Here is a 26,476-nt window from a genome sequence, read left to right as displayed (position 1 = left end):
GTGATGCAGCATGAAGCCAAGCAACGGGTTCAACCCATGTACTGGCTGTAGTAATTCATGGAATCTTGCCTTCCCCATGCTTTTCTCTAACACAGATGACTATGGTGCCTGATAGACTTGAGACTGACTAATATGGAGACTTCGACTGACAAGGGTGCTGGGAAATAGGCAGGAATGTGGCATTTGGGCTCTTATTCAGCTCAAGGGCTGAATGCCCCTGTTTCTTGTGTTCTACTGGCCTAACTTGTCTTAAATTAGAAATCCATTAGGATTCAGTGACTGCTGCAGTTGGTCTATTTGCCATCTGGTGTGAAGAAGTTGAAATTATTAGGCTATGGTGGCATTTATGAATAAACGCAAGCTCAATCTAGGAGTAGGGACCCAATGTTTGATTAAGTGCAGTAAATTATTCAAACTGCAGCCAGGATATTCTGGAATGTGGATAAGGATTACAGGATCTAGAAGGAATGGTGATGGGCGGGGTTGTGGAAATGAGTGATCACTGGATGCAATATGGATTTTGAAAATCAATTTTGAATTGCTCATGTTGAAACTGTATTCAATTTGTAAACAGCAAAGGAGGGAGTGAGTCTTCTCAGACTAAGAACCTTGCAAATGCTTCAGCAGTGGTGGTTAAGGGAAGATTTAACAGGTATTGGAGGGTTTTGAGGAGTACATTTTTGTAGGGTGTGTGGGAAGAAACTTGCCACTGACCAGGGTCAGTAATCTGAGCAGGTTATGTTTGAGTTAATGGTCAAAAGGGAGAGGTTTTTGAACACAGCACATTGTTTGCATTGTCTGCGAGGGATGGCAAAGCAGATTCACTGGCAACTTTCAAAAGGGAGCTGGATATGTTCTTGTCGAGGAAAAATTTGCATGGCTAGAGGGGGAAAAGCAAGGGAGTGGGAATAATTGGATGATTCTAGTTGGAGGAAATTCCAATCAATTCCCAACATGCCCAGACGACCCCGCTGACATTGAAGACCGTTGTGTGCTTGTAATGGAAATCGGGTACCGTTGTAGAAAGACCTGTGGCTGTACTTGGTGACTGTCATTACTGTTGAATCACTAATCTTTTTTGAATGTAGTAGTGCATAACTGAAAATGTGGCTAAAAATGTTCTTTATGGCGATCTTCTGGATTAATGGGTAAAAGCACTGTCATATTGCGCATAGCCATGCAGACCAATAGGTCCTAGTTTTAATCCCTAATGCGCTTTGTTAGCTGATCTCCGCCTGGCTGGTGGGGAGGCCACAGTTGGACTGGGTAAGAAGGAAAATATAAGTCTAAGATCGTCTTGGTGCACCCTAGAAAAGCAGCATGGTTTTACCAAAGGAAAATCCTGTTTGACAAAACCTTTTTTGAGGACTTAACCAGTAGGGTAGCTAGAGGGGAAGTAGTAGATGTAGTGTGGATTTCCAAAAGGCATACAAAGTTTTATGGGTAAGATTAGGGCGTACTGGAGTTGGGGGCAACTTTAACATGGATATAGGATTGTTGTAACAGATCACAAACAGTGGGTGTAACTGGGGCTTTTTCAAGTTGGTAGTGAAGTGTGGCAAGGATCTGTACTTGGGCCTCAGCTATTTGCAGTCTACATTAATGACTTGATACCAAGCTAGGTGGAAAGGTAAGCTGCAGGGAGGACACCAGTTGATGAATGGGCATAAAGTTAGCAAATAGAGTATAATGTAGGGAAGTGTGAAGTTCAATTTGGTTGTGGTAGCAGAACATTTGAATGTGAGAAACTTGTAAGTGATGTTCAGAGACTTGGGTGTGCGTGTACAAAGAGTGCAGGAAGTTAGCGTGTAGGTGCAGCAAGCAATTAGGAAGGCAAATTGCATGTTGGCCTTTATTGCTTTATTGTAAGGGAGTTGGAATACAAGGTCTTGCTACATTTGTACAGAGTTGGTGAGCACATCTGGAGTACTACATGCAGTTTTGGTTTCGTTTTTCCCGTGTTTGTGTGGGTTTCCTCCGGACCTCTAGTTTCCTCCCACAATCCCAAAAGACGTGCTGTTAGGTGGATTGGACATTCCAAATTCTGTGTAACCAAACAGGTGCTGGAATGTGGTGACTTGGGGATTTTCACAGTAACTTCCTTGCAGTGTTAATGTAAGCCTGCTTGTGACACTGTTAAAGATTATTAAAGTTTCTCCCCAGATTCCAATTTACTTCAGTCTTGCTAGGGTTCCTTAATGCCTCACTTGTTGGATGCGACCTAGATGTCGGGCAGTTATTTATCTCTCCTTGCTTCTTGAATTTGGCTTTCTTGGTCATGTTAGGACCATGATTATAATGAGGTCAGGAACCAAAACTCAAACTGGGCATAAGTAATCAGGCTTGATAAAACTGCTTGATAAATTGTCAAGACACCAGGAACAGATTTGGTCCCCTTATCTATTGGCATTGGAGGCAGTTCAGAGAAGGTTCACAAGTAACCCTGGGTATGGAGGTATCTTATGAGGTGAGGTTTGGCCTGTACTCGCTGATGTTCAGAAGAATGAGTGGTGACCTTATTGAGACATATAGGATTCTTGGGGGGTGCTTGGCAGGGGTGATACTGAGGTTGTTTCCTTCCCTCTTTGTGAGAAAGTCTTGGACCAGTGGACATTATCTCAGTAATTAATCTCATTTAAGACCTGCGAGGAGGAATTTCTTCTGTGGATAGTGAATCTATAGAATTATTTTTTGTAGAGACGGTGTTCAAGGCTGAGATAGATCAGTAAGGGAATTGAGGGTTATGGGGATAAGGCGGGCAAGTGGAGTTGAGGATTATATCAGATCAGTCATCGGGTGGCCCAGTGGTTAGCACTGCTGCCTATGGCACTGAGGACCCGGGTGCGATCCCGACCCTGGGTCACTGTGTGGAGTTTGTACATTCTTCCTGTGTCTGTGGGTCTCAAACCCCCCCCCCCACAACCCAAAGATGCAGGGTAGGTGAATTGACCACATTAAATTGCCCATGAATTGGAAAAAATAATTGGGTAATTTATTTTTAAAAAAATCAGTCGTGATCTAATTGAATGGCGGAGCAGATTCAATGGGCCGACTGGTCTGCTTCTGTTCCTATGTTTTGTGGTGTAGCACTAGATTTAAGCTAATTGACTTTTTGAATTTGACTTTGTGAATTGGATATAACTGGGGCAATTCCTCAATTTATACAGCCCATCATAGGGACCCCCCCCCCCCCCCCCCCATTAGATGTTAAATGTTTTGCTTTGCTGCAACAACTTGGTTAGGAGTGCAACTAATTCTGGATTTAGTCTACAGTAGTTCAGCTGAGGTGTGGTCCAGACCTGTAGCCTTTGCTATCGCCAGTGCCTCCAGCCAATTCCTTACATGATGAGGTTAGAATTTAATCTGCTGAGCACTAGTGATCAGACTACCTCTGGAGGTGGCAATGAGTCATCCAAATGCTTCAACCTTGTCTTTTGCACTGACATACTGAGCTTTGCCATTACTTGAGGATGGGGAGCCTCCTGTGATGGGGCTGTAGAAGATTGATTGCATGACTGTCACATACCTCTGTTTGGCATAACTGTAGTCTTTTTGTTTAGGATGCCTGATGCTGCTCCTGGCATGCTCTCCTGCACTCCATTGAACCAGGGTTTATCTCCTGGCTTGAGGATACACAGGGCACTGAGGTTGTAGATTGTGGTTGAATACAATTCTGCTAATGGCCCACATAACTATGGATGGGCAGTTTTCAGGTGCCAGATCTGAAATCTTATCTTATTTAGCATGGTGGTAATGCCACACAATTGATGACATACTCTGAAGGTAAGATCTCTTGAGATTCTGTTAACTTCTGGTAGATTCATCTGTGCTCTATTGCAAAAGAAATGGCTAGTTTGTGGAAGGATGAAGTTCAAGAATTGCAGCGAGCTATACTTGTATCCCTGAATTGATGGAAGTTGGAAGCAAGATGTGAGGACAAGAGCTCTTAGTAGCATTGTTGTGCCCTGGGTCAAAATTGGGTTCAAGATTGTTCTATGCATGACTGCGCATATCAAAACTATGTGACAAAGCTGATACCCTGCTGATGTCTGATGGATGTTAAAGGTGCCCTGGCACGATTCAAACAGCTGTTCTAGTATCTAGTCAACTTTCATCCTTGACCGATATTACCAAAACTAAACTCTTCAACCCAGCAGCCACATTATACATAAGTAACCATGCTTCTGCTGCACTTTGGGCTATGTGTGATTTTAAAAAGCATTATATAAATGTTATTTCTCTGACCTATGCTGCTCTTTCACTAATGTTCCTGTCACTGAATTGTCAGCAGTAGTGACCCAGGATTTATCACTTAGCTTGGAAACCAGAACCTCATTACCCAGGCAACAGTTTGCTGACCAGTTGGAAGTTGTCATTTGACCAGCTTTAAGTGTTTAGTTTCAAGCCTATAGACCAATGATGAAAAGGATTAAATATCCATGGTTGAATGTTGAGGCAAGGTCAGTTGACATTGTACATGTGACTGCATCCTGATCATGCCAACTTGAATACCAAGCTGCTTATTCTCAATGTGAGCTTGCTTAAAATTATAGGCCAGTTATTAGTTCAGTGGCATCTTAAACCGCTTGATGGAGTATTAAATGGATAAAATAAATACAGAATGAACTGGCACCCAAAGGTTGATCTTGCTAACTTCTGAAGTTAACTCAATAGTGTAGGTGCTGGTGCTTGAGGCTCATTAGAGATCACTTGACAATTAGTTGTAAGGCTTCTTACAGCTTAGTCAGAGTTTCCCCAGTTAGCATACACTTGCACCAGGAGTGTTTTGTTTGTAGCAAATAATGCCCTGGCTAAGTGGGGTTTAGCACATTACAGCATGATTGGGGAATCCTTTTTGGCTTGGCTACTTATTGGATGGACTTGACCGCATAGGCACTTGCTTCATGCAGGCAATTAAATAGTTTGTGGGGGAGAGAGAGCAGAGGGTGGGGCAGAGCAGAGGAGTGGTGGTAAACTAAGCTATAGATTTTATGCTATTTGTTGCTGTCGCAGGAGTAGAATTGCTGACTACTTCACATGTGATTTTCCCCAACACTACCTAGGACTGGGGAAGAATGAGCAAGCAAAAATGGGGGATTTGAGGGGACCAGATGCTGGGCCTCAACTTGGCACTAAGCAATCCTTGTGATGTGCCCATCTGGTGGAATTTCCCATGCCACTTTCCCTTCAGTTATTGATCCATTTTGTGGTTCAATTTTACAAATGGCCATTGTTCCTAATGAGTTTCAGTAAGCTGATTGACTGAAGAACATTGGTGAACCCAATATCACCCGTGCTCAAATATTCTTGGGTGCCCTTTTCAGCATGGGTTACTGACCATTGATTGATTAGGCATCCTAGTTATTCTGTCCCTGGCTTGCAGGTGCCAAGGCCATTTGCTGCATCCCTGCCACGACTCCAGTTTGTGATCAACTGATCTAGCATGGATTGGGGAGTCGATTGATATGGCTTGGTTATGTGCTAAGCAAGCTAATGTATTCACTTAACATGCAACTTAACCTGCAATTTAGCAACTAATTTATCCATTGCACCATTCATCATGCCACTTGGCTCTTAAGCTGCTATTATGTCACTAACCCAAGAGTATTTTGCATTCTTACACTGGTTATTTGTGCTTTACCATCTAAATTGTGGGCATTCATTGGGATTTTGATTTGATTTATTATTGTCAGTGAAAAGTATTGTTTCATGCATGCTATACAGACTATGTATACTGTACATGGGAAAGGAGAGACTGCAGAATGTAATGTTACAGTCATAGCTAGGGTGTGGAGAAAAGATCAACTTAATACAAGGTAGATCCATTAAAAAAATCTGATGGCAGCAGGTAAGAAGCTGTTCTTGAGTCGGTTGGTATGTGACCTCAAACTTTTGTATTTTTCCTAACGGAAGAAGGTGAAGAGAGAGTATGTCTGGGATGCGTGTGGTCCTTAATTATGCTGGTTGCCTTTCCAAGGCAGCGGGAATTATAGACTCGAGTCGATGGATGGGAGGCTGGTTTGCATGTTGGGAGTGGGCTACATTCACAACCTTTTTGTAGTTTCCTGCGGTCTTGGGCAGAGCAGGAACCATATCAAGCTGTGATACACACCATTGAAAGCATTCTTTCTGGTTATATGTAAAAGTTGGTGAGAGTCGTAGCTGGCATGCCAAATTTCCTTAGTCTTCTGAGAAAGTAAGAGTCACTCGTCGGCTTTCTTGACTATAATGTCAGCATGGGGGGACCAGGACAGGTTGTTGGTAATCTGGACACTTTAAAACTTGAAGCTCTTGACCCTTTCTACTTCGTCCTGATTGATGTAGACAGGGTGTTCTCCTACGCTTCCTGAAGTTGATGACTATGTCCTTCGATAAAGGTAGACTGCTGATGTGATTGGATTTGAAACTGATGCTTCGCAGATGTGTTATTGGCAAAACTTTGTACTAATCCACAAGGAGTTGGTAGGACCAATGGCCAAGCTTTGGTCAAAAGTTTTTATAATGTTGGAGCTTAGGGAGGGAATCTCACAGCTTAAGTGTTAGGACTGTGATGGGAGGAGTGTGCAGTTTATCTAGGCTGTGCCTCCTGCTCCTCTCTGCATTATTGATTTTTTTTCTCACCCAAATGGCCAATTATTTACCGTTGCTACTGTTCAACCCAGAATAAAAGACTTTACGCTTTTATTCAGTGAACCCTGATGTTATGATGGAATTGGTTGGTATTCTCCTCTTTCCCCCTCTGCAGAGATGGGGAGTTGAAGAGTAGATGTATAAAGAAAATGAAGAATCTTGTGTGAAGTTAGTCCCACTCATCCTCCTGAGATGAGGATTCTTAGCTGGATACTGGCAATCACATGGTTTCAGGCAAAGCAGAATGAGAGCTGGGCAGCTTTTCCTTTCAGTTCAGTCCAAACTGAGTTCGAAACTTAAATGTTCATTTGTCATGATTTCCAGTAAATAACTACTTTTGCCTTTAAATTAGTTTTCCATCAATTAAAATAGCAACGCAAACAGCTCTCCCATCACCTGCCATGATCCAAGTGTTTTCTTGGAAAAAGCATGCATGCTCCCTGTCGAGGTAAACTTCTGGATTTTTACAAAAAAAATCATGTCCAAATAGTGCAATATCTTTTGAAAAATAATGGAAATTTGATGCACCAGAGGCTGAAATTGGGCAGAAACAAAATGACAGCTCTTCTTTCCTTTTCCCCCCCCCCACTTTTTCAGTAGCCTTATCTGTCACTACATTTAAGTCAAAAGGTGAATTCCACGCATATTCATGTGGCGCGCGATTTGCGCACATCGGAGTCAAATTGTAACTGTTTCCCCAAGCCCATCAGTTTTCCATTTATATGCTTTGCCCAACTTTTTCATAATTGTCCCCTGCCTCCCCTGCCTCCTCTATCTAACTTGGACTTTATACTTGACCTCCCGCTCCCGCTCTCTCTCTCTCCCTCTCTCTCTCTCTCTCTCTCTCTCTCCCCTCTTCTCACCCCCCGCCCCAAACCACCATGACAATCTCATTGTTTATTTTAAGATGCAACTGTTCTTGAGGCACTCTTTGCTGCTGCATTAAATGTAACCACATTCTTGAGAGGGGTAATATGAAGAAGCTTTTTATGATTAGGAAGTGTGGAAGGTCATATTAATTTGTTTTACTTGGTAAGAATAGAGGAAAACTTGGAGGTTTAATCAAAATGTGGCTGGCAATGTGTGCACTTTTTTTAAACTGCAGAATGGAGATTGTTGCAAGGATGCAGCCCGAAACAAACTTGAAATCCTCGAAGAATTTACTGTAAGACTGGAAAAACTTTACAGTGGCCGAGCCAGTTTTGTGGCAGTGGCCTAGCCAGCCAGTTTCGTGACTACATAATTAAAACCTTGTCTGCATTATTGAAGCAGGCAGCTGACGTGGTTGGGTGAATATCAGGGAAATATTGGAGTTGGGTTATCTGCAGGTTATGCAGGAAGCATTTTGGCCACAATTCCATGCAGTTTATGTCCAAATTAAAGCATCATTGCAAGGTTTCCCCCATGCCAGAAAATGGGGTTGGTTTCACCCTAGCTCTCTTCTCTCCCCCCCCCCCCCCCCCCCCCCAAAATATGTGCGTGTACTAGGGCTGTCATACCTTTTTTCTTTCTAAATTTAGAGTACCCAATTTTTTCCAAGTCGGGGGCAATTTAGTGTGGCCAATCCATCCACCTTCCACATCTCTTGGATTGTGGGGGTGAGACCCATATAGACACAATGTGCAAACTCCACACGGCGAGTAACCTGGGGCCGGGGTCGAACCCGGGTCCTTGGCACTGTGAGGCAGCAGTGCTAACTGCTGTGGCACCCTTGTTTTTGTTTTTCAATCCTTTTAGTAATCTAAATATTTTGGTTGTGGCTGATAAGTTTGCTTTACTCCTGTTATACATTAACTGGAGTTGGATGATCATGGTGTGCAGAATTTTTTTTTAAATTTCAATCAGGTGATCCACCCTCTACCACTTGTCTAGCTGGCGTCTGTTTCCTGACAAAAGTCCAACATTTGTTCCCAGGCCTAAACCCATGAGTAATGGTGCTTCTGACTCACAGCTGTAACTTGACAAACATTTCAGTGTTAACTCCAGTTAAAACATTTTTTGTATATATGCTGCAAGTTGAAGAGAAAGGAACTTTCTTCTGGACTCTGTACCTAATGGATGTACTGTTTTGATTTAGTTTCCACTAATCTGGAGGTCTTTTCCCAAAGAGGCTATTAATCTTTCTCCTCCCTGCATGTCAAACATTATATCGCACTATTTGTCAAAAAAGCATCATGGCTGTTTTCCCTAGTATCTTGGCCAATATTCATCCTGTAACTAGACCATGAGAAATTCTTGTCATAATCCTGCTGATCATGGAACCTGTGTACAAATTGAGTACCACTTCAAAAACTGACTCCCAAATATTTGGGATACAATGAAAGGGGGCTATGTAGATATAATTTGGGTTATTAGTAAACTGGTAGACATGATAACTGAACCTAATTTAGTCATGGTCAAATGTTTTGTGAGAATCCTCCTCTGCCTGACTTCAGGCAGATTAGGATTGGAACTAGGCTGAAACTAGGTTTTTGTAATTTATTGTCTATAAATGTCCAAGCATCCACTTAGAAGTTACTGTGTCTCAATTGAAGTAGGTTGGTCTTGGGGCAGCACAGTGACGCAGTGGGTTAGCCGTGTGCAGAGGTCCCAGGTTCGATCCTGGCTCTGGGTCACTGTCCATGTGGAGTTTGCGTGGGTTTCGCCCCACAACCCAAAAATGTGCAGGCTAGGTGGAGTGACCAAAAAATGAATTGGGTACTCTTTAAAAAGTAGGTTGGTCTCTGTTTTTCCTATTCTGTACTTTATGTTCAACTGTTTGCTTTGATTTATCATTGATTTGTGACACAACTGCAGGTTGTTACATTAGTAGTTCGTAATTTCTGCTTTCTTCACTTCCTCCTCCTCTCCTCTTCTCCCCCCCCCCCCCCCCCCCCCCCAAAATCACCACAGAGATGGCAGCCATTCGGAAAAAGTTGGTCATTGTTGGAGATGGTGCTTGTGGAAAGACATGTCTTCTGATTGTGTTCAGTAAGGATCAATTCCCTGAAGTATATGTACCAACTGTCTTTGAAAACTACATTGCGGACATTGAAGTGGATGGCAAACAGGTGAGCTTGGTTGGTCAAAATTCAACACTAAAGACAAATGTCATTGCTAGCGGATATGTCTCATAAAGATTTTACACAACTTTGTGCCCTTAAGGAATGAACTAAACCTTGGGTAGTAGTTACAGGAAACGTGTGACCTATTTTCCCTGACCCCATTCTGGTACTGATTAAATGCAAATTAAAATTTCAGCTGCGTAATCACTACTACTTGTAATTATAGCACCTCTAACTTCACAATGTCCCAAGGTGCCTCATCAAGAGTGAGGCAAAATTAGGCACTCTCACTTTGCTGCAAGTAATATTAGGATAGATGGCCAAAAGTTTGGTCAATCCTTTTTAAGGAGTGCCTTAAAGTGAGGTCTAGGGTTAAGCAGAGACTTGGAACCTAGGCAGCTGAAGGCCTGGCCATCAAAAAGGTGGAAGTGTAGGGCGGCGCAGTGGTTAGCGCTGCTGCCTCAGTGCTGAGGACCCGGGTTCCATCCCAGCTCCGGGTCACTGTCTGCGTGGAGTTTGTACATTCTCCCCATGTCTGCGTGGGTCTCACCCCCCACAACCCAAAGATGTGCAGTGTGGGTAGGTTGGCCATGCTAAATTGGCCCTTAATTGGGAAAAAAAGAATTGGGTACTCTAAAAAAAAAAAAAAAAAAAAAAAAAAAATTTTTTTTTTAAAGTGAAGTGACTTTAAAAGCTGTTGCTCAACAGACCAGAATGCTGTGATACTCAACAGGCTTGTGGGGATGAGGAGAGGTGAGGTCTTCTGGGTTTGATTGTTCCCATTCAATGATTCAATCAAATCTTCCAGCTCGGCCTTCAGATTGCCACAAATAGTGCTGCAGTTCCGCAACTGTAATGCCCTGTACAATGTGTGCTAGAAAGCTCATTTGGATGCAGAGTTAAATGTAACCACTTGCTAGCAAAAATGCCAACTAGCTCAAATTTATGGTTAGATCACCAAGCCATTCTGATTTTTAGATGGGTGTAAAAGCTAGGGACTACTGTTGCTCGTTATTCCAGCGATCTGGGGCTGGATTCTCCACCCTGTTGTGCCACATTTCTGCCTCAGCACGCTGGGGTTGATGCTCCGTTACGCCGGCTGGTCAATGGGGTTTCCCATTGTGGGGCAGCCCCATGCCCTCTGGAAACCCTAGGGCTGCTGGAAAAACGGAGCATCCTGCTGGCGGAAAATCCAGCCCACTGGGCTTGTCTTGTGAAGAGCAATTGAGCAGTTTAGCCTATACACTCTAGAATTTAGAAGAATGAGTGGCGGGGCGATCAAATTGAGGTTTATAAGATGATAAACGGTGTTGGTAAAGTAGACATGGAGTGGATGCAGCCTCTTGTGTGCACTCTCGAACAAGAGTTCATAGTCTCAGTATGAGGGGTAGCAAATTTACTTCTCCCAAAGGTTGTGAAACTGCGGAATTTGCTATCCCAGAGTGCAGTGGTTGTTGGGACAGTGAGTAAACTTGAGGAGTTGGACAGATTTTTAATTAGTAATGGGTTGAAAGGGTATGGAGAATGGGGAGGATGAGATCAGCCATGGTGTTGAATGGTGGAGCAGGCTCAAGGCTACTCCTAGTTCTTAGTGCTAAGGAATGAAAAATGAATGAAATTAAAATCGCTTATTGTCGCAAGTAGGCTTCAAATGAAGTTACTGTGAAAAGCCCCTAGCCGCCACATTCTGGCGCCTGTTCGGGGAGGCTGGTACGGCAATTGAACAGTGCTGCTGGCCTGCGTTGTTCTGCTTTCAAAGCTAGTGATTTAGCCCTGTGTACTAAACCAGCCCCTAACTAGTCTTGTCTGACACTACCTTCCAGCTCTTGGTCTGTAGCTTGTAGGTAACAGCACCTCCAGCACAAATCTGGTGGTGTTGATAAATAAGAGGATCAGGGTTATGGGGATGACCATGATTGAATGACGGAGCTGACCCAATGGGCCGAATGTCCTATATCTTCATGGTCTTAGTTGGTCAAGGTCCCCGCTTAAGTATATTAAAATCTTAAAAGTAGGATGGATTGTTTATGCTCCAAATGGTAAGTTGTGCTTTTTTTTTATTTTTCTTGTTGAAGGTTGAACTTGCACTGTGGGATACAGCTGGACAAGAAGACTATGATCGACTCCGACCCCTCTCCTACCCTGATACCGATGTTATTTTAATGTGTTTCTCAATTGATAGCCCAGACAGCTTGGGTAGGTTCAGCTTCTATGTTTTGTGCATTGTGTGATACAGATTCTTGAGTTTGTCGAGACATTTTGAAATCTAGCATAATGCAAGAAGTTCATAGTGGCCATGCCAGCAAATAATATCCTGCCATTTTGGCTGCAGGGAGAACTTAAATAATCTTTTGAACTTTCTGAAAGTCACTGATCAATAACTCTCCTGCAGAAAATATCCCTGAAAAATGGACACCGGAAGTGAAGCATTTTTGTCCCAGTGTGCCTATAATTCTAGTTGGAAACAAGAAGGACTTGAGAAATGATGAGAACACACGAAAAGAGCTTGCAAAAATGAAGCAGGTGAGTGTTCTCTGGTTGAGGTGCCTCTTGATTTTCATGAGTAATGCTGTTTTACATATGAAATTAAATTAATTAATCTGTCTCCTTGCAATTTTCTTCCTATTTGGCTTCAAATTCTGTCAATGTGCTAACATGTCTCCATCTAACTTTTAGACACTGGGTTTTAAAAGAAGGGCTAAATTATTAGGGCTAGTTGCATATGGGAGCTTGCATCCCCTTGAATAGAAAATGACCTGATCTGTTGAAGTGTTGACTGTTTGGGATTGGATACTGTAACTGGAGTGAGTTTGCTCGTAAGTCTGGAACAGAGGAGCAAACTTAATATTAGAATCCATTCTAGGGCTTTGTTAGGAAGAACATTTTCACCAAAGGTATGGAAATCTGGAACACTTACCCCAAAAAGCGCAAACTGGGGTAGGGAACGGGTCAGTTGGAAATTCAAAAAAGATTTGAGGTTTTTTACTATGAAAGGTGGTCAAAAGGCAGCTAAATAGTCAGGATATAGATCATGGCAGGCTCCCCATGTAAATGTTTCCATCTGCAAGTATCATGCAAGGTCAGCCGAACTAGCTTGGGGAAACTCTGCATCTGCCCCACCTCCGGCCTTCTAGGCATATTAAATGTTGTTTGGCATAGATGATCCTCTGCATGTACAACCAAACTTGCCTGCATGTGGACTGGTCAGATGCAGTACATTCTTAACAGTGGTGATCTGCAATGCACAGGTTTGGGACTGGGTGTCCTTGTGTAGTTCGTATTGACTATAGTCATCCATGCATAAAACATGACCTGACCATCTACGCTGAATTTTCTGGAGGGTGGTCTCGATGCTGTTGAACCCAGCCCTATGTAGGACCTTGTTTATGGTTTTGTCCTGCTGGCCTGTCATTTGGTTCAGGATTCCAGAGCTTTGTGATACCTGTAGAGGACCCGGTGTCTTGTACCATAAACAAGGGGGCGCTTGTGGAGTTTCTTTTTTTAAATGAAGTTTTTAGCTCTACCATAGTCAACTACAGGCAGAACCTCTGCTTAGATGGATGGATGTGATCTTCAACAGTGCCATTGCTGGAACATTCCAATCAGCTGTGATCCAATCACATGGCAGAATAAGCTCTGCCAACTGGCTTCCTCTGTTCTGATATCTTTTTCTCTACCTTGCTCTCTGCTTCTCCCTCCTCTCCCATCCCACTTTGCTGTTAAATTAGCATAGTCCGAGATGGCACAGTGATTAGCACTGATGCCTACAGTGCCAAGGGCCCAGGTTTGATCCTGGTCAGTCTGTGGAGTTTGCACATTCTCCTCGTGTCTGCGTGGGTTTCACCCCCACAACCCAAAGATGTGCAGGTTAGGTGGATTGGTCACGCTAAATTGCCCCTTAATTGGAAAAAATTAATTGGATACTCTAAATTTCTTTCATTAGCATAGTCAACCCATATTGCCTCCACCCACAGTGGCTGTTCTTGAGTTTGGCACTGGGAGTATAGTATCAGCCTGTTCTGATTTACATCGTTATAAATAGCAATGAATGATAGTAGGCAAATTGAATTGTCTGCCTTTTTACTTCTCCTGCCTTTTCATTTTGTCCTTCCTCTTACTCTGAGCCAGAGGCTAGTTATAATAGTCCATTCTTACCAAAAGAGCCATTAAATCTAGGACACATGGAAATTGATTTAGAATACTGAGCAATTATGGGCCCCACAGCTCGGGAAGGACATACTGGCACTGGAGCAGGTCCAGCGGAGATTCACACGGATGATCCCAGGAATGGTAGGCCTAACATACAATGAACGTCTGAGGATCCTGGGATTATATTCATTGGAGTTTAGGAGGTTGAGGGGAGATCTAATAGAAACTTACAAGATAATGAATGGCTTAGATAGGGTGGATGTAGGGAAGTTGTTTCCATTAGCAGGGGAGACTAGGACCCGGGGGCACAACCTTGGAATAAAAGGGAGTCACTTTAGAACAGATGAGGAGAAATTTCTTCAGCCAGAGTGGTGGGTCTGGAATTCATTGCCACAGAGGGCGGTGGAGGCCGGGACGTTGAGTGTCTTTAAGACAGAAGTTGATAAATTCATGATTTCTCGAGGAATTAAGGGCTATGGAGAGAGAGCGGGTAAATGGAGTTGAAATCAGCCATGATTGAATGGCGGAGTGGACTCGATGGGCCGAATGGCCTTCCGCTCCTATGTCTTATGGTCTTATGAGCTGCCAGAACAGCTAATTGATTGCCAAAGCTAACTTACTTTAGAGAAATTGATTTTCAATGCACATTCAAAATGACTAAATGACAGGATGCCACAAAACCTCTTTATTCCCCATTCTGTTTGGAAATCTGATCAGACTTGAGATGATGCCATTCTGAAAGAACAGCCTTGTGCTATGATGCCGAGGCCCATTTATGAAGTTCACTATATGGTGAATTGATACCTATTCACTACCACCCCCTATGCAACTCTATCTTGGTATAAAGATTGTAGTGGTTGGCATTGCCACTTGTTCAGTGTGACTTGTGGGTTTGAACACCGATTCCCCACTCGAGGGGTGAAAATAGTTTGGCGGTACAAATACCTGTTTCTCTGGGCTGCCATTGCTAGCGCTTCATCATTTTTAAACAATTGAGCTGCTGGTTAAGATTCCAGTGTATGACCTCTGATTTACCAGTTTTACCTCATTCACTTGAATTATTTGATAACAGAAGGCTTTATACTGTGCCAGCTCTCTGAAGGTGTTATCTAATTAGTCCTCCTTTGCTCTTTCCCCCATAGCCCTGCTAACATTCCCTCCAGTATATCTGCAATTCCCTTCTCCCGCTACCCTGTCGGGCAGTAAGTTCCAGATTGTTGTAACTTGCTGTTGGTGTGCTCTCTTGCAGATGGTCAAAATCTTGTTTTGTGTGTGGGGGGGGGGGGGGGGGGGGGGAGATTTGAAAACCAGGATGAACTTAGTTAAATTGTATAGTAAAGGATTTAATGGTTCCTTCCAGATGCTTAAACAGGTGTCTCCAGTAGGATTGCTTACTAGTAAACACTGGTTTTGAACGAGAATCATCCTTGTTTGACACTTTTACTGCACTTTCTTCCAATTTACAAAAAAAATCCATAAATGTGTTCAATGAGGTTTAATTGGAAACCAAGCTTGTCCAACTTGCCACTGAAAGTGAGCTGTGCTTGGAGCCGGTCGTACTCTTCGGAATATCCAGATGCTGGTAAATTGGATCTCACTTGATAGCCCCCTAGTAATTGACCCCTCTACCCTGGGGAAAAGCTTCTGACTATCCACTCTGTCTATGCCCCTCAATTTTGTAGACCTCTATCATGTCGCCCCCGCCACCTCCGTCGTTCCAGTGAGAACAAACCGAGTTTATTCAACCAGTCCTCAGCTAATGCCCTCCATACCAGGCAACATCTTGGTAAATCTCTTCTGCACCCTCTCTAAAGCCTCCGCATCCTTCTGGTAGTATGGCGACCAGAATTGAACACTACTCCCAAGTGTGGCCTAACTAAGGTTCTATACAGCTGCAACATGACTTGCCAATTCTTTTATTCAATGCCCTGGCCAATGAAAGCAAGCGTGCCATGTGCCTTGACTACCTTCTCCACCTGTGTTGCCCCTTTCAGTGACTTGTGGACCTGTACACCTAGATCTCTCTGACTTTCAAGACTCTTGAGGGTTCTACCATTCGCTGTATATTCCCTACCTGCATTAGACTTTCCAAAATGCATTACCTCACATTTGTCCGGATTAAACTCCATCTGCCATCTCTCAGGCCAAGTCTCCAAACGATCTAAATCCTACTGTATCCTCTGACAGTCCTCATCGCTATCTGCAGTTCCACCAACCTTTGTCATCTGCAAACTTGCTAATCAGACCAGTTACATTTTCCTCAATTGTTTATATATACCACAAACAGCAAAGGTCCCAGCACTGATCCCTGCGGAACACCTAGTCACAGCCCTCCAATTAGAAAAGCTCCCTGCCTTCTATGACCTAGCTAGTTCTGTATCCACCTTGCCAGCTCACCCCTGATCACGTGTGACTTCACCTTTTGTACCAGTCTACCATGAGGGACCTTATCAAAGGCCTTGCTGAAGTCCATATAGACAACATCCACTGCCCTACCTGCATCAATCGTCTTTGTGACCTCTTCGAAAAACTCTATCAAGTTAGTGAGACACAGCCTCACCTTCACAAAACCATGCTGCCTCTCACCGAATATGTCCATTTGCTTCCAAATGAGAGTAGATCCTGTCTCGAAGAATTCTCTCCAATTTCCCTACCACTGACGCAAGGCTCACCGGCCTTTAGTTCCCTGGATTATCCTTGCTACCTTCTTAAACAAAGGAACAACATTGGCTACTCTCCAGGCCTCAGCAATTTCCTCTCTAGCCTCTTTCAGTATTCTGGGGTAGATCCCATCAGGCCGTGGGGACTTATCTACGTTAATATTTTTCAAGATGCCCAACACTTTGTCTTTTTGGATCTCTCTGTGACCCAGGCTATCTACACACCCTTCTCCAGACTCCACACCCACCAATTCCTTCTCTTTGGTGAATACTGATGCAAAGTATTCATTTAGTACCTCGCCCATTTCCTCTGGCTCCACACATAGATTCCCTTGCCTATTCTTCAGTGGACCAACCCTTTCCTTGGTTACCCTCTTGCTTTTTATGTACGTGTAAAAAGCCTTGGGATTTTCCTTAACCCTATTTGCCAATGAACCCTATTTGCCAATGACCTTTTGTGACCTTGTTCTAGCCCTCCTGACTCCTTGCTTAAGTTCCTTCCTACTTTCCTTGTATTCCACACAGGCTTTCTGTTCCCAGCCTTCTAGCCCTGACAAATGCCTCCTTTTTTCTTTTTGACGAGGCCTACAATATCTCTCGTTATCCAAGGTTCCTGAAATTTGCCGTATTTATCCTTCCACACGGGAACATGCTGGTCCTGAATTCCTTTCAACTGACGCTTGAAAGCCTCCCACATGTCAGATGTTGATTTACCCTCAAACATCCGCCCCCAATCTAGGTTCTTCAGTTCCTGCCTAATATTGTTATAATTAGCCTTCCCCCAATTTAGCACATTCACCCTAGGGCCACTCTTATCCTTGTCCACCAGCACTTTAAAACTTACTGAATTGTGGTCACTGTTCCCAAAATGCTCCCCTACTGAAACTTCTACCACCTGGCCGGGCTCATTCCCAATACCAGGTCCAGTACCACCCCTTCCCTAGTTGGACTATCTACATATTGTTTTAAGAAGCCCTCCTGGATGCTCCTTACAAACTCCGCCCCGTCTAAGCCCCTGGCACTAAGTGAGTCCCAGTCAATATTGGGGAAGTTGAAGTCTCCCATCACCACAACCCTGTTGTTTTTACTCGTTTCCAAAATCTGTCTACCTATCTGTCCTCTATCTCCTGCTTGCTGTTGGGAGGCCTGTAGTAAACCCCCAACATTTGTGATTGCACCCTTCTTATTCCTGATCTCTACCCATATAGCCTCACTGCCCTCTTGAGATGTCCTCCTGTAGTACAGCTGTGATATTCTCCCTAACCAGTAGCGCAACTCTGTCTCTTACATTCTTCTCTATCCTGCCTGAAACATCTAAATCCTGGAACATTTAGCTGCCAATCCTGTCCTTCCCTCAAACAGGTCTCTGTAATGGCAACAACATTATAGTTCCAAATACTAATCCAAGCTCTAAGTTCATCTGCCTTACTCGTAATACTTCTTGCATTAAAACATATGCACTTCAGGCCACCAGACCTGCTGTGTTCAGCAACATCGCCCTGTCTGCTCTGCCTCAGAACCATACTGGCCCTATTCCCTAGTTCGCCCTCAATGCTTTCACCTTCTGAGCTATTGCTCCGGTACCCACCTCCCTGCCATACTAGTTTAAACCCTCCCGTGTGACACTAGCAAACCTTGCAGCCAGGATATTTGTACCTCTCTAGTTTAGATGCAACCCATCCTTCTTATACAGGTCACACCTACCCCGGAAGAGCTCCCAGTGGTCCAGATAACGGAAACCCTCCCTCCCACACCAGCTGTTTAGTCACGTGTTTAGCTGCTCTATCTTCCTATTTCCAGCTTTACTGATGTCTCCTTTGTGACATCAAAGGATGTAACCTTGGTGGGGAGGAACTACAACAAATTTCCTTCCCTCTAACTCTACCAATCACAAGATCTGTGCACTGTAAATTTGACAACTATATCACTTGTAGCTTTTAGCTGTAAAGCTAATGAGAAGTCACTTGGTGAATTTAGAGAAGCTGTTCAAACTGGCCTGGTCTGCAATCTAATTGATGATTGCTGTCACTTAAATCTATTCCCCAACTTGGATGTAGGTCCCCCACCTAATGGGTAGCCACCGAAATGTTACATACCAACATTTGTGATCAACATTTTAAATGATTTGGAATCTTGCTGAAGGATTGATGGAACCAAGCTAATGCCCTTCAGAGCGAAATCTGCTGGCCTACAGCAATGAGGTTGACTCTTTGGCTTGTTTTATCCCGCTACAGAAAAGCCAATAAAAAATGAAACCAGACAGATCACCCGACATCAAAGACACCCAAGGTTGGCAGAGCTGGGCATACTGTTGTCATTGTTAACATCTGAAGGTTGTGCCAAAATTGGGAGAGCTGTCCTAGAGACTAGCAAAAGCCTGGCGGTCTTATTCATGGGTATCGTACCTTATCGTGTCCCAGACACCACTATCCCTGTGAGATCTTGTCCAACCAGCAAAGCAGACCCACCAGTGGCAGTGTTTTGCAGTCAGGTGGAAGTTGCCTGGGAGTCTTCAACTTTGACTCTTGTACCCCATGAGGTCTTGTGGTATCATGTGAAACATAAGCATGGAAATATCCTGCTGATTACCACCTATTGATCCTCCTCAGCTGGTCTACCTGTTGCAGATACATCTGTCCATGACTGTGGCAGTAGGTAGGTGTGCACAGTCTTTGGCGATCAAGTTCCCATCTTCACATTGAGTTGTGTGACACTGCTAAATGGGATAGATTTGAACAGATTTAGTAACTCAAATTGGTCACTATATGGGCCATAAGCAGCAGCAGAATTGTATTCAACACCCATCTGTAACCTCGGCCTGGCATTTCCCCCACTACCATTACCATCACCTGGGGGATCGGCCCTGGTACAATGGAGAGTTCAGGAGGGCATGTTGGGAGCAGTACCAAGCCTATCGAAGTGTCAACCAGGTGAAGCTGCCACACAGGACTATGTATATCAAACTGGAAGCAGCATGCAAAAGTCAGTGGTCCAAAAACCACAAATCAGAAGCTCTGCAGTCCTGCCGCATCAGTCATGAATGGTGGTGGACAACTAACAGGAGGATCAGATTCTACAGGGAGCCCAACACATTTGCAAAAGACCAGCTGAAGATGTTTGTAAATGCTTCACGTGCTGAGTGAATGATCCATCTCTGCCTTCTGAGGCCCCCAGCATTGCAGCCAGTCTTCAGGCAATTCTGTTCTTTCCTTGTAATGGCTGAAGACGCTGGATACTGCAACGGTTCTGGGCACTGACAACATGCCGGCAATAGTACTGAAGACTTGTGCTCTCCAGGACTAGCTGCAGTCCTAGCCAACTGGCCTCTTACAACTACAACACTGGCATCAACCCAGCAATGTGGAAAGTTGCTCAGCTATTTCCTGCTCACCCTTGTCCACAAAAAGCAAGATAAATCAAACTCGGCCAATTACTGCCCCATCAGTCTACTGTTGAACAAAGTGTTGCAAGGTATCAAGTGGCACTTTGTCACAACCTGCTCCCTAATGTTCAGTTCGGGTTCATTTTGGCCTCTGCTCATTACAGCCTTGGGTCCAAACATGGACTAGAGCTGAACTCGGGATGAGGTGAGAGTGACTACCTTTGAAATCCAGGCAGCATTTGAGTGAAGTATGACATCAAGGGGTCCATAGCTAGTCTGGGAAAACTCTCCTGGTTGGAGTCTTATCTGGCACAAAGGAAGGTGGTTCTTGATCAATCAATCCCAGGACATTGTAAGCATTCCTCGGGGTTGTGACCTAAGCTGCTTCATCAATGACCTTCCCTCTAGTTTTCAGTTGTATTGGGTTTAAAGCTATGCATTCACTTATACTTTACTTTCTCAATTCATTATGCCTCCAGTTTGGCCCCTGGCAATAATTGATCAATAGCTAACTTTTAGAACAAAGGAGTTGTATTTACTGGTCTTCAGCACAATTTGTGTAGAGAATTGTGAAATTTATGATATCTTTGACTTTTCAGCAACTTTGGGCTGATGTTATCAGGATCCAGAGTTTATTTAAATGTTTCCAATTAAGGGGCAATTAAGTGTGGCCAATCCATCTACCCTGCATATCTTTGGGTTCTGGGGGCGAGGTCCATGCAGATACTGGGAGAATGTGCAAACTCCAGGCGGACAGTGACTTGGGGCCGGGATCGAACCCAGGTCCTCGGCAAAGTGATGCAGCAGTGCTAACCACCGCGCCAGTCGTGTTCTAATGAAAATAAATTAGTTTAAATTATTTTATTGTCATTTCTACACCTTATTACTCCATCTACATTTTCAATTATTATTACTCAAAATAAAATACGAATATTTAACTATATCCTCTTTCACTAACTTCTGAGTGAGCCTATCTTCTAATTTGGAAAATCCGTTGCTATAATTTAAAACCCAAATCCTGGAATTTTTGTGCTGGAAAAACTCAGCAGGCCTTCCAGCATCTGTGGAGAGAAACCGTTAATATTGAGTTGCTAAATTGCTACCCTTCCCATCAACTTTTACCTTTCAACTACACTATATATTCATAATTGTCAGCATTGACCTCCATTTTCCTGCCTTTAGCTTCTCTAAGAGAACTCGAGCAGGGATGAGTGGGACTAAATGAAAGAGCAGGCACCAGTAGGCTGAATAAGTAGCCCCTTATGCGGTACTGATTTTTTGGGGGGCCCAACCACTCTGCTGAACTCCCACACCCTTGTCTTTTGAATCATACTTTTTATTGTGTTGTCTGGATCAAGCTGAGTAACACTAGTTTTAGTGAGGAGCTAAAGGGTATTGGTAAAGAAATGGTTTGGGGGAAATTAATGGGATTGAAGGTGGACAAATCTCCAGGGCCTAATAATCTTCATACCAGATTACCAAAGCAAGTGGTCCTAGAAATAGTAGATCCATTGGTGGTCATTTTCCAAAATTCTTTGGACTCTGCAATGGTTCCTACAGATTGGAGGGTAGCAAATGTAACCCCGCTATTCAAAAAGGGAGGTAGAGAGAAAACTGAACTTTAGACCAGTGAGCCTAATGTCAGTAGTAGGGAAGTTGCTGGAGTCCATTATCAATGATTTCATAGCACCGCATTTGGAAAGCAGTAGTGTAGCATGTATTTACGAAAGAAAAATCATGCTTGACAAATCTACTAGAATTATTGGTGTGACTAGTAGAGTTGACCAGGGAGAACCGGTGACTCGCAACGTTAGCTCTTTTTCTCTCCCTACAGATGCTGCCAGATCTGAGATTTTCCAGCAGAGATTTGCTGGGACTCCAACTGTTCACGTTGTATATTAATGATTTGGACGAGGGAACTAAATGTCATGAGGTTATCCACTTTGGTAACAAAGATAGGAAAGCGGATTATTATTTGAATGGGTGTAAATGAGAGTGGTGGATACTCCGCATGACCTGGGTGTCCTTGTGCATCAGTTGCTGAAAGTAAGTGTATGGTACAGCAGGCAGTAAAGAAGGCAAATGGTATGTTGGTGTTCATAGTGAGGGGATTTGAGTGTAGGAATAGAAATGTTTTACTGCAATTGTATAGGGCAGCATGGTAGCACAGTGGTTAGCACTGTTGCTTCACAGCAACTGGGACCCAGGTTTGATTTCTGGCTTGGGTCACTCTGTGCGGAGTCTGCACGTCCTAGGTGTCTGCGTGGGTTTCCTCTGGGCACTCCAATTTCCTCCCACAAGGATCCGGGCTGACTAGGCTGCTTCCTGGGATGGTGGGAGGAGAGACTATGTGGGTTAGGATTAATTTTCATTGGAGTTTAGGAGAAGGGATCTCCGGATTAGACGGGGGTAGATTCAGAAAAAATGTTCCTAATCGATGGTGGGAGAGTCCCGAACTCGGGGTCAGTTTGAGGATAAGGGATAAACCTTTTTTAGGACTGGGAGAGGAGACATTTCTTCACTGCGTGGTGAATCTGTGAAATTCACTACCAAAAGTAGCTGTGGCCAAAATGTCATTTCCGAAAGGAATTAGCTATGGCTCTTGGGGCGAAAGGGATTTTGGGTGGGGGGGGGGGAGACGCAAGCTCGAATGGCCTCCTATTTTCTATGAATGAGTGATTTTGAAGGTTTGAAATGGTATAGTCAACACTTGCATTTCTATACTTCCTAAGTCTTACTATGATCAGTATGTGACAGGAAAGCAGCATTCGAGATTAATGATCCAAGTATTGCTCCTAGCATTTCTGTTTCAAATGAGTGAAACAGTACATATTTCACATTGTTCGACAGAGGCTGTCTGGGATTAAAAATCTAAGCTGGCTTTTTTTTTTTAAAGCCAGCAACTGAGAACTGGGTCAAGTTATTTTGAGTGGACTTATTTCCAATAGGATGTTTACACTCTACACTCTTGTTCACATTGATTTTTCTCAAGAAGCATCCACCCCAAGAATCATACTTAAAAAGGACTTGTTTCCTCTAGTTTGAGGAAGCATTTCCCTTGCCCTTTGTTAATCTGATATGCTTGCAACTCTGCCCAAAAGTGCCAGAATTCTTGGGGGCATCCTTTTATTTAAAAAAAAAAAAAAATTGACTTCCATTTTACATGTATCTGAGGTAAATATTGAATACTTCAGTTCAATAGTGATTGAAGTATTTGGATCCATACTATGGTAATCTGGAGTTCCCTCTAGTTTAGGCTGTGCATGGTATAATTGAAGGGTTAAAAAACTCCCAAAATTAGCTTGGGATAAAGTTTCCTGTATCTGTTTCAGGCCCCTAAAACCTAGTTTAGTTGAAGGCTGATTTGTGAGCATGAGTAAGAGAAATAATTAAGAGCCACTAAAAAAAGCATGGGCACAAGTCCAAGCTTTGATGTAAAAGCAGATCGGCATGGTGGTGCAGTGGTTAGCTTTGCTGCCTCACAACACCAAGGTCCCAGGTTCGATCCCGACCCCGGGTAACTATCCATTTGGAGTTTGCACATTCTCCCCATGTCTGCGTGGGTCTCTTTCCTTAAATTTAGGTGACATGAAACTTAAATGTAGTAAACAGTGAGGCAGATGTTGATAGACCTGAACATGGACTGGGGGAAAAGGGTAGAAACAAAAGGATAGAAAATGGTAGGAAAAGGGGGCTGGTTTAGCACAGTGGGCTAACCAGCTGGCTTGTAATGCAGGACCAGACCAGCAGTGCGGGTTCAATCCCCGTACCGGCCTCCCCGAACAGGTGCCGGAATGTGGCGACTAGGGGCTTTTCACAGTAACTTGTGACAGGAAGTTATTATTATTACATAAAATATGAAATTCATAAATGTGGTAGGTTTTGGTAGGAAGAAGGAAAGGGTATAAGCCAAATTTTGATGCAAGAACAGACATCGAAACAAAGTTCTATCAAATATAAAAGTGAGAAAGATGTACTAAATCTACGAAATACAGACCCGGCTGGAGTCTGATATTGAGCACCACACTTCAAGGAAGACATCAGACTATGGAGAGGATGCAGCCAAGGTTTCCGGAATGGGGATTAGTTAAGTGAATAAACCAGAGACACGGTTGGTTCCCCTTGGGACAGAGAAGGCTTAAAATGAGATTGGATGGATGATGTTCTGTAGTCTATTATTCTATAACCATGTGATTGTACATGCTAATGCTGTGGTGTTTGTACTGTAGGAACCTGTGAAGCCAGAGGAGGGACGGGACATGACCAACAAAATTAGTGCTTTTGGCTACATGGAGTGCTCTGCCAAAACAAAGGAAGGAGTTCGGGAAGTCTTTGAGATGGCCACACGGGCTGCATTACAAGTCAAACACAAGAAGAGACGCAAGTGTGTGCTGTTGTAGGATCTGATGCATATTGTCACATGTACTGTATCAGTCATAACATTTATCAAACTTTTTACACAGTATATGGAGATTTTCCTCTCTTTCCCCCCCCCTGATTTCCAAATGGCTATTTTTCAAACACTTTAGTCTGAGCCTTTTTTGACTTGCTGTGTAATGCTTAGTATTTGAATAGTGATGGGAGGAGCCTAGTGTTGACCTGAGACCATGAACACCAGCACCTCAACAGTGGGTTTAAGTACTGTAAGTTTGGGGGTGAGGGGGAATTTAGTACCATTTGGGTATCTACATTGTTATAAAAAAAACCTCATAAAACAAGATAATTATATAGTGTCAAACAGTTTTTCTGCATAGTTCCATTTAACTTGAACATTTGGTACAGAGCATGAATTAGTTTGTATAATCATCTGTAACCTGATCACTTGCTGAAATGAATTATTTCTCTACATTCTAAGTTTGTGCTGCTGTTTTTTCTGTTTTCTAAGCATTGCAGGCCAAACTGGGAGTAGTGCTACAGACCCTTGCAAATGGTGGTCGAACTAGCTTTTGTATAATTGCATTCTGTTAAGCAACTTGTTTTTTTTTTCTTTTTGTAGATTTATTGTACTGAGATTCAAGTTTGTATTGAACCTCTTTGTATAAAATGCTAACTGTCAACACTTTTAGTAACCTCTTATCCTATCTAAAGGGTTTACATGTAATCCTGCCATCTGAATTTTGTAATAGTTGTGCAGAAATGATTCAACCACAGTTTATTGCAATCGCTCAGTGGAGCCATGCTTCCTCTTGATGCGCACACTTGTATTTGCTGCTGCTTAACTAAAAGCTGAAGCAGTTTTCCCAAAGAACATTCTGCAATTGTTTCAATTCAATTTGGTAGTGTGCATCTTTCTTTCTCTACTCTTCCTTTTTACCCCCCTCCCATATCAATTAATCTCAATCCTGTATGCAATAACCAATACTGTGGCTTAAATGTAAAATGTTTTGCTTTCATCCTGGGTTATAACATTCAGACAGTTGGCACTTAAATGTAAAAAAAATAAAAAATAAATTTAATGGAACACTTTAAACTGTGCCAGTAATCAGCAAAGCTTATAATGTTACACTTTGGAATTCAGAGAACCATCCTGCACTTATTCCAATCCATTAGGATCTTCAAAGGTTTAAACTGCAAATTGAGCCTGAGGTGAGGTGCAGAACAAGTTTGAGGCACAGCCAGTTTGGCCCATGCATACTACCTTAGTGGATTGTGCATCCACATCAGCACAAAATGGCTTCTGCCGCTCCAGCTTAATTGTGGAGACGGTGAGAGGCTTGTTTTTCCCTTGGCTGGTGAATTTAGAATTGGGGTACGTGATCTCTGGGTACGGGTCAGCCATTTAGGACCAAGGTGAGAAATGTCTTCACTCGAGGATTGAATTTTTAGAATTTGGTGTCCCAGAGATCTGTGGATGCTGACATGTCTTCGGGACTAAAGATAGATTTTTGAGGACTGTTGGAATTGAGGTAGACGGTGGGAAGTAGAATTGCTATCAATCCAGAATCTTACTCTTAGCCTGTTCCTGTTTAAATTGCTTGGCATATTGTGTCCTAACCATTTGAGGTTGAAAAGGAACCAGGTTTGGAGTTTTTTCCATTCTACCTGTCCTGAAGATGACCATAAAGCTGATGCCGCTCCCAAAGCTGATGCAACTCTCAGCTGTGGAATGAGGCGTTGTTTTAAAAACTTGCTCTCTTTCCAAAAGGTGTTCCAAGATGATCACTCAACCAGACCAAAATATCAACAAACTGTTACTTTGATCGTTTTTAACTAATGCATCCCAAGCATGACTATTGTTAATTCCCAGTCCCATGTACAGCACCGTGAGCTTACTTGATGGCTAAAATTCTCCAATAAATCACCTATACTGTTAAAGTACAAATAGGATTAATTAGGCTGGGATGAAGGTTCCCAAAAAGAGATTTTGAAAGGGTGAGGCAATAGTGCATGATAACGATGCAGGCTACATACAGATAAGTGCACCAGCAAATCGGGTCAGTGTGGGGAGAAATGGTAAAAAGACACAGGTGTGCAGGGTAGGTGGATTGGGGGAGGGGGTGGGATCCTCACATTTGATTCATTTTGGGAGAAATCTCAAGCTTGTACCTAAACTTCAAGCGTATGAAGACCAAGTGGACTAGTGAAAATGGGTTAAAACTAATACAGTAGAG

General features: G+C 43.2%; 1 protein-coding gene across 1 annotated transcript in view; it reads left to right on the top strand.

Annotated features, from left to right (window-relative positions):
- The window catches only part of rhocb (ras homolog family member Cb), a 42,445-nt gene extending 17,110 nt beyond the window's left edge, over nt 1–25,335 (top strand). Inside the window, exons 2-5 of the mRNA XM_072480165.1 lie at nt 9,523–9,680; nt 11,750–11,870; nt 12,067–12,197; nt 24,095–25,335. Of these exons, the coding sequence (XP_072336266.1) occupies nt 9,525–9,680; nt 11,750–11,870; nt 12,067–12,197; nt 24,095–24,265 (579 nt within the window). The 5' untranslated portion in view covers nt 9,523–9,524 and the 3' untranslated portion in view covers nt 24,266–25,335. The remainder of the gene's footprint in view (nt 1–9,522; nt 9,681–11,749; nt 11,871–12,066; nt 12,198–24,094) is intronic.
- The last annotated feature ends 1,141 nt before the right edge of the window (nt 25,336–26,476 follow it).

Source organism: Scyliorhinus torazame, chromosome 17 (genome assembly GCF_047496885.1).
Source record: "Scyliorhinus torazame isolate Kashiwa2021f chromosome 17, sScyTor2.1, whole genome shotgun sequence".
In the NCBI taxonomy this organism is placed as follows: domain Eukaryota; kingdom Metazoa; phylum Chordata; class Chondrichthyes; order Carcharhiniformes; family Scyliorhinidae; genus Scyliorhinus; species Scyliorhinus torazame.
Note: the sequence above shows the minus strand (reverse complement) of the source record. Positions and strands in the feature narration are given on the sequence as shown.